The 9,262-nt window shown below is 42.0% G+C and overlaps 1 protein-coding gene across 1 annotated transcript in view; it reads right to left on the reverse strand.

The window, feature by feature from the left end:
* YEATS4 (YEATS domain containing 4) overlaps window positions 1–9,262 on the reverse strand; it is a 30,786-nt gene that overhangs the window by 9,687 nt on the left and 11,837 nt on the right. Inside the window, exon 2 of the mRNA XM_009273223.2 lies at window positions 6,615–6,638. Within this exon, the coding sequence (XP_009271498.2) occupies window positions 6,615–6,638 (24 nt within the window). The remainder of the gene's footprint in view (window positions 1–6,614; window positions 6,639–9,262) is intronic.

The raw sequence follows: 9,262 nt of genomic DNA on the forward strand, positions 1-9,262 counted from the left end.
TGACGCTGTCATAGCCGTAGCAGGCAGAGCTGCTCTCATGGGTGGCCCCGAGGGTGCTTTTGGCAACCACTGCAGACGTATCCAAACAGACCTGCTCACCTTGCTCCTGTCCCCAGGCACGCTCCCATGGAGCTTCTTGCTTCACAGATACCTGCTCACCAAGGCAGGAGCAGAGGTTTTGGTGAGGGGCCACGCTCAGGGCTTTGGCTTTCCCTCCTTATGACTTACGTGCCCTATTTTGTCCTATTGACATGCCGCTGCGTCTGCGTCAGGGCAGCAGGAAGGAGGAGGGATGGGGACAGTGATTCTCATTTGAAACATGAACCTCCCATGGCCAACACATGGATTGCTCCCCAGACCCGGGATCAGAGCCCGTGTGTGCTTCCCTCCGAATGAAATGGGTTTCACAATAGCCTGTTGCCACTGCCCAACACTCCTCGTCTCTAGGTCCCATTAGCAGTGCCTCTGCCCGTCCGCCTGTCTTGCTCTGCACTCCCACTCCTGCTTGCTCCGCAGCTTCACCTGCCTGCCCCGCTCCAGCTGCGCAGCCACCGCAGGCAGATGACCGGCGGAGGAAGGAACTCCAGCAAGTAAAAGCAGCGCAATTAGGAACTGGGGAGGTATGATGAGACAGGCTGCTTCTGGGAAAAGCTTCCTGATGACCACGGCTCTATGAGACTGTGAAAGAGCAGCAGGGAAAGAATGGAAAAGAACTAAGTTCCTTTTTTTTTTTTCTCTTTTTTTTTTTAAACCTCATGCAAAGATTTGATCATCAAGAAATTAATGGATTCATTGTCTGAATGTTCACAGGCTTGAATGTTATTACCAGCATGGAAGCACATTTGAAAAAAAGAAAGAAAAGAAAAGAAGTGGCAGAACTGGAGAAACTGGCACTGGACGTCTGCTCTGCGCCTACTGAAATAAAGGAAATCACCTCAAATGGGGCAGTCTTCAAAGCAGCCACTTTCAGAGTCACAAGTAGGTTGTGGCATATGGCCAGCTACGGAGGAAAACCTTTGTAGAACAAAAGTGGAATGAAAAAAATCTGCGCAACGAGATGACATGGGAAGGACTGGAAATGGATGGGATTGTTTGAAGTAGACCGTGTTACCCAGGTTCCTGCCTATAGCAAAGGGCTGGGAGTGCCCTGAAGAACACAGGTGCTGAACTTGCTTCTGCCAACCTTTTTTTGGGGCCTGCTGCACGTGATCTGCCACCATGACGTAACCGTGGAGCCCAGCCTCCGCCCAAGTGTGCAGTTTAGGTGAAGCGTTATCATATGCCGCTGTTGTGAAAGAAACGAGCCATGTGCAAGCAGCTGGCTGCTCCTCACAGAGCCAAGTCCTTCACCTGCCAGCTGCCTTTACGTTTCACAGCTCCCTCAGACGGCACACGGATACTGGCGTATTCAATAAAGAACCTCCAACTTGAAACTGGAGGTTACCCAGATTACCAGGTGCTTCAGCATCCTTACCCACGTTAGGTCAATCCAAGATTTAATCCCAGAATTGTGGTTTTAAATTTGCCATTTTTTTCCAAGTTAAAAAGAGGTGGGAACATTTTTGTTCTTCGTAAGGGCGTTACATACAATCTCACAGGAGTTGACTTCGCACATGTGTCATGTAAGACTTTCCTCAAGCTTCTTTCAGTCCTGGAAAGGATGAACCTGAGTGGGGGAAGAGGCCTCCTGCTCCAAGGGTCAGGCGCAGCTGGAGGTAGCACAAACCTGGCTCCAGCAATGAACACTATACTGCTGTCCCTCTTGCTAGCCCCAATGGTTTTAACTGACTATTAATTTAATTTGGTGGTAATGCTTCTTTTTGTTTTGGCAACTTGCCAGTTTTCTAAATAAAGGCTTGAATTTTTAGAAACCTTCCCTTCTTCAGTAATGCACCCAAGCCCCTCACAGTTAAAAATCCAAGCTAGTTATTGCTGTAGTTATAACAAAAAAAATGCCGAAGGAGGTGATAATGTAGAGGTTAAAAGTTTTATTTCTAAATTCGAGTAAAAGGCATAAAATTACTTTTTTTTAAAAATATTATAAATAACTGAATGGAACAGTCAGGGGATAACTTAAAATTAGGAGGGCATAGTAGGGATTCATGTGACAGAAAAAAAAAGTTATTTTTCTGAAGTGTCATACTGTTAACCACTGTGAAAGAAACCCCAAGAAAATTTCCCTGGACTCCAGCTGAGATGGAAGCCAGCCAGTAGATAGCTTTAATCATGGAGAATTTATACTTACACAGAGAAGCTCAAAATACAGCTTTTCTTGTAGAGAAAAAGGCTAATCACTCTCATCTGTTTTTATAGCTGCTAATAAAACACTGGCCTTCTTTGGCCCTTTCCACTCAAAGTACTTTATGTATTAAAAAAAGAACTCGCTACACAATTTAGACATTATTTCCAACAGTTTCTTCTGCAGGGCTCTGTTGGCCATTCTACACCGTTCACCATTTTCGTTACCCTTACACTACGGGTCTTTGAGAAAATGGGGTCTGTGGACCTACATCTTGCAAAGATTCCAGGCTAAATGATTTAGGAAAGTGAGAACTGCAGTTTTAATTACGCATAGGCTCCAATTAACTTTTTGAGGCGGGAGCCCAAGTCCCTTACAGCTTGACCCATGAATAAGGATTCTGTTTGGGATGAATGGTCTCTGTTTTCATCCCCTCCCACCAGCGCAGAGCTGTAACACATCCAGGCAGAGCCACGTATTTTTTAAGTGAAGCACAGTCTGCAGATTGTAAAAGGTGGTGAGGATAGCTGCGTGTCTGTCAAAAAGAAGTCGATGGCTAAACAGGGAAAGGGGATACCAGCGAGCTTTAGAAATCAGTTTTAAGCATCAGTTTAACCATTCTGAAATAGTAACTCTGTAGAGCTCCCTGCTCCTTCAGAGGCGAACGTTGCCTGTTCCACAGGGGAACCCACTCATCTTGTGCGGGGCTTTGGAGATGCGTTCAACTACAGCCAACATTCTCTCTGCCTGTGTGGACAGTATCTTCCAGTGTTTTCAGTGTCAAAGAAAGGCTTCTGAGCATTAAAGTATTTCTTTCACTCCAAGTGTATTATATACGAAAACATGCGCAGGAATTTAACAGCAGCATGCTTAGAAGGCATTCAGAATAATATGTAGAAAATAAGGCAAGAAACAAGGACTTTTTCATGAGGTGTCAAGGCAAGGACAAAAAAAAAAATACGGCTTGTTTATTTTGTGGAAAAAGGGAAAGCAGCAACTGCCATCTTATCTTCTTAAATTTAAGGCAGTTAAGGATTATCAAATCTAGTTCATCTGACAAAGCTCATAACTCATAAGGAAGTGGAGATACGTGGGAAGCGACCAATGTGTGGACATCGCAGTAATGAGACAAACAAGGGTCGCAGACATAACAATATTATGAATTAAGCAAAGAGGAGTGGAGAGGTTTCCTCATGCCACTAGATACTAGATAGAGACCCTTTTCCACCACTTGTGCACATCTGCACCAGCTTGAACGTATCCTTCCTTGCACGACAGAACACCTAGGGGCCTAACTTCACCATTAATATATAGGATAAAAAGAGAAAATCTACTCAATGAGTGCCAGCGCTAAGTAGATTCAAGTGTTTTGGAAGAAATGTTCAGCAATGTGTATATATATATTTTTAAAACACCTGTTTACACTGGGTCATTTCTGTAAAATTGGGAAACGCTGTTTGAGAAGAAATTAATTCAATTTCCCACTTACACAAAGGGCACCAGGTTTACAAGACTTACACCTACTGCAGTCTGATGGGAAGCAGAGTGCTAACATAATTTTCTGCAAATTGTTCAGAACAGGTGGATAAACAGATTCAGATAATTAAAAGGGATAGCAACCTTCTACCTGCAAAGAGACCTATATTTCTACAAATAAAAATGGTCTGCAATTGTTTTTCACACCGTCTCTCCAGGAGCAGTAAAAGAGCAGACTAAGAAAGGCAGAAAATTTTTGATAGCTTTTGAGCACCATATACTTTGTGTCTCAGCATTAAAAGCATGAGCTGACTGGCATCTCAGCATTTTCTGTAATATTATACATTATGTTACATGACCAAAAGAAAAGGGAGGGTTTCTTCTCTGACTCACTTCCAGCTCAAACTTAACCAACAAGAGTTCCACCTGTTCATTTAGCACCAGCCCTTCTCCCTCCCTCGGCCCAGGGACAGCACCGCACCTCTCAGCTTGCAACATCCTTGAAAATAAACGTCCTGCCCTCCCCTAGCTGCCGCTGCATCATCTCTTTCTGTTGCCTCTCCAAAGGCTCTCTCCTATACATCTCCCAACAAGTTACTTTTCTGGGATGTGGGGCAGGCTCATCATCTCCCCATCTCCAGCCACTTACTCTCATTTTTCAGAAGCAATCGCTTGCTTTTGGATCTTCTAAGAGGTAAAATAGAGAAAAATTCAACGTGACTGAAACACTTTCCTCCTCCTGCAGTCCCAGTTAACTGTCCATCTCTTACACAGCAAAGTCTCCTGAGGAGCAGCGGCCTTACCTGCTCTCACACAACGTCAACGAGCATCACCTCTTTAAAATTCAATTCTTCACTGTGCTTGCAGTAATCTGTGTTGTTAGCCACCAAGATGCATTCAGAAAGGCAGGTAGACGTGTCATGCTTTAACTACTTGAGGATATGCCAAACCCACTGTTGGAGGTGTTCAAGTGTGCAGACTGCATTCCTTTAACAAATACGCTATGCTACCAGGTGGTTATCTTTGGAAAAACACAGAGGTTAATTTCACAAACATCTTTCTCAGTTGACTATGTTATTTCTGAGAGTGTGATGCTACAGGCCTTCAAGAGGACTCAGGTAATTCCCAATGCAAAACAGGGGCTCTGGCCCCAAAATTATTAAATCAGTGTTCCCTTGCACGGCGTGTCACAGTTTGTTATAGTCCAGCATTTCAGGATAAGTTGGGAATAAAGACATTCAGGTATCTGCATCTGATTTTCCTGTAATAATGTTTGTAAAAAAGGTATCTTTGTGATCATAAGCTACACAGGTGCTACAACCTGTATCTTCCTTTACTCAGCCCGCACAAACTTACCTTTCACTGCTTCATACAGACTTTGCTTTGCTGATTTTCGGATTTGATTTGCTTTCTGCTGCTCTTCTCTCTTGCAACGTACCATCTCCCCTGGACCAGCTGCAATATTATGAAAAGGTTTGAAGGACGAACCAGGGGAGAATAAAAAGCTAGAGAACAGCACCAATACTCTGAACCTCCCCAATACTCTGAGCATCTCTCCCCTCCCCAAACGTAACAGGGGTCGAAAAGGACACTTCTAACTACTTACTCAATGTCTGCCTCCCAGCAGGTGCTCAGGTGTCTTTCATTTCCACAGAGACAAATTTCAAAACCTCAAGCCTCTCCCCAGCCAGTAAGGCTCCTCTATTGGCAGGAAATGAAGCAAGATGCCGGCTTTGCAAGAGGAGAAAGTTCAGTAGTGCCTTCAGTGGCTCAGAACGGGTGCAGTAGCAGACAACTTTCTCTCTGCATAAAGATATCCCGGGGACTTCACTATCCCACTGCCTGGGCTGCAAAACCTGCAGCAGAACATCTGCACAAGAACCCCAGAGCTACCTCACAGAAACAGTTCCTGCAGCCCAGAAATGACCCTTGAATTGCAGCTGGCCTAAGAACCCACGGTTCATACAAATGACTATTTTAGGCTCCCCTGCTAAACCTCACAAATACCTTCCACCTGTCTCCTCCCAAAAACCTGCCAGTCAATATTAAGGGCCACAGAGTGATGCTACTCAGCCAGTACAGCTGTGCTCAGAAACAGGTTTATCCTGGTGGGGGTCCTTTTGGTTTTTGGCTTTTTTTGTTTGTTTGTTTGTTTGCAGCCCTCAGAGGATAGGGTAGATGGGAAGGGTTAGCTCTCTCTTGTGAGGCCGGTCTGCTTGCAGCAAGAGGTGGCAGAGAGGAGGCTTCTGCACTGGTTTCTACATTGCTGGGCACTGGAGGGGAGAACAAACAAGGGCAATAATCTGCTGAAGCCTGGATTCCAGCAGGATCTCTCCCTCCAGCTCACCTCAGGCTCTGGGCCTTTCAATCTGCAGCAGCTACAGAGAGGACACCGAAAAAGGTTGGAGGCAAGGTGCTTGCAAGCAGAATCGAGCAAAAAACAGCTTTACTAGTAAGCATTATCAAATTATTTCCTTGTCTCTAGGGATGGTATTTTCCCCAGAGAGCTTATGCGGAAGACAAAAAACCATACTCAAGAGTGCTTACCTTCCTCGTTCTTCTGAAACCGTTTCAAGTCACACCCTGATGATCGGGCATCCTGGCTAGTTGACCTATGCTTGAATGCTTCCACAATGAGTTCATCCATGTACTACTGAATCCTCACTGCCTTTATCTTAAGAGTACACATCCTATGTTTCTGGGGACAGGATGCTTTACAATTCTCTCCCATTCAGCAATGGGAACTGCTGAACACCCTAACCTGGAGGAAAATTGCAACAAGGCACTTTAAAATCAAGCTAGCAATGATTTTCCCCTCTGCTCTCCACCCAGAAGGAAGCCTGGACTCCCCTGAACCCCACCAGCCACAGCCCAACACTCCTTCCACCTCTGTCCAAACCTTCACTCTGCCAACGAAGCCGAGCTACAACCCACACATCTAGTTAAAAACCCAGCTTAACTGTGAAATTCAGGCATAGTGCAGTAAACTATCAGCGGCCAAGTTAGTTTTGCTATCCTGTTGCTTGCTATTTTGAACAATTAAAATTTGAGCCCTTTAGAGTAAGCGACTGTTATTTTTGTTATTACAGGTTTAGAGCGCTAGCCAAAGAAATTCAGGTTAATTTTCTTACGAGCGTTTTGTTTCCTCTACACAGACCTGTACAATCGCCCACCTTCATTCATTCAAAAATCATGTTTAAATAAAATCATGTTGTGATTTTCCAAGCCAATCAGATTGCATTTCAGACTTCTTTTTGAAGCTAGAAAGATTAGAAAAAATATTTTTCCCAAATGAAAATCAGCATTCTCACATAATCTCACCACTGCCAAATGCTGGAGGCTCACCACAGACAAAAGTTGGAGCCAACAACACTGCAAAATGGTACCGGTAATCTAAGATGGTACAACGGATATAGCTCATTTTATGCTAGAGTAAATGAACTTCAAATATTATGAATTATGAAAAGTTCACCGTTAGTATGGCACAGTATGGTGATGCTAATGACTTTTTGTATATAACAAACAGATGTGTGTTTTACATATACAATGTCCTGATTTAGCAGCAGAGCAAAACATTTGGCCATGAAACCACAGTGCCAAAAGGAGTTTTAAATCATTACAGGATGGATACTGTCATTGGTACCAGACCAACTGCCTGCATGAGATGAGCTGACAACAGTTCAACCTGCCATACAGCTGTTTTACCACTGCTGTGTTTAACACATACATGCTTTGTAATGATTAACATTTGCCAGATTTAGTCAACTCAAGAAGCCAGATTAAAATAAAAAGGTTTATCATCACTGGTTTAATGCCTCCTATACAGCAAGCCCACAGCTCCAAACATTAGTACACGTTTGATTCTGAAAATGTAATTTTAAGACACCGGAATTGCTTTACACAGACAGCTTTTGTTTTTTTCTTCAGTTGACACATTACACGTGGATCACTGCATTTTACAGAAAAATGACTGACAAAAAAAAAAGGTTGGCTTAAAAAAAAAGTTTGCACTTCTCACCAATTTTAAACTCTGCAAAAAGTCTTTAAAGACCAGATGAGAAGGACAAGAGCTAGTATGAACAGAACTATTTCTAGATTCAGAAATAATTATAGCACAGAATCTAGCTGTAACTACGTTAGAATGTCCACGCTTTAAGTTTTAATGTTTCAATATTTTAAGAGACTCTGACATAATGAGCACTGCAAAGATTCTAGACAAGCTGAAATGAAGACAGACAAGAGTATTTTTTATATAAAAATGGTCTTTATTTCTTCAATACAAGGTAAACTACTATTGCAGTTTAAGACCAACACAAAAGTTGGACAGCAAATTGCTTAACAGTCTCCTAAAGGCTGAAAAAAAAGAAACCCATGAAAGCTAAGAGTTACGCAATATTTCAAGTATAACATCTAAAAAAGATGAAGCAATCCCTAAACTTAACTAAGTACCTCAGCTGAAAATGTATTAAAATCCGCATTTGCTAGGATACCATCTTACCTTGTTGAGAAATATACGTCTTCAGAAACTCAAGTATTCAACAGACTCTTTGGCCTGCCAGTACCAGGAAACTGTCTATATATGTATAAAATCCTTTGGAGTCAGCCATTCTGACAGACATCCATTTCCTTACATTTTGCATTGCAATTCTGCATTCCAACTTCGACAAGCCCCCCTGCTGTATTTCAAAACCATTTCTTGACTAGTTTACTCGTACATCCTTGTGCAAAATGGGAATCAGGAAATGGAATGGTACAGGAAGACAATACAGCCTTTTGTTTAGAAAGTCAGCAGTGCTGGTAATCGTCATAAAAATGTTAAGGTTTACCAAATAGGAATGTATTTCACCTTTAAAACACTTGGCTTTTTTTTTTTCCTTTTTTTTTTTTTTATTTTAAAAAAGGACACCTGCAGTAGTAAGGAAACTGAATTTGCAATCACTTGTATTTATAAAAGCACACACATTCCTCATTTGCTTACATTTGAAGATCAAGGGAATGTCTGTTTCATAATGTAATAATAATATGCACAGTTTAAAATATTTTCTATTACAAAATACAGTATACAAGAGGGTGAGGCCAAAGTCTATTACTTGAATATACTCCAAAGTGTTAGCACTGAATCATGTAAAATCACATTACATGGTATGAATAGATGGGAATTTTTACAACTTAAATGCTCCATTTCATTGGGATCAAAGGTGTACTGTTTACTATTTTCAAGAGACTTCAATAAAACTAGTGTATTTCCAAAGAAGCTTTAAAAGATTTAAGCACAGTCATAGGTCATACCAGAACCTAAAACCCGCTGCAATAACTGAGGCTATAGAAAGGATTCAAGAACTAACAAGTGCATAATATACAAAATTTGCAATCTTGTATTTATAAAAGCACACACATTCCTCATTTGCTTACATTTGAAGATCAAGGGAATGTCTGTTTCATAATGTAATAATAATATGCACAGTTTAAAATATTTTCTATTACAAAATACAGTATACAAGAGGGTGAGGCCAAAGTCTATTACTTGAATATACTCCAAAGTGTTAG

The sequence above is a fragment of the Aptenodytes forsteri genome, unplaced genomic scaffold, assembly GCF_000699145.1.
Source record: "Aptenodytes forsteri isolate BGI_AS27 unplaced genomic scaffold, ASM69914v1 Scaffold366, whole genome shotgun sequence".
Classification (NCBI taxonomy): domain Eukaryota; kingdom Metazoa; phylum Chordata; class Aves; order Sphenisciformes; family Spheniscidae; genus Aptenodytes; species Aptenodytes forsteri.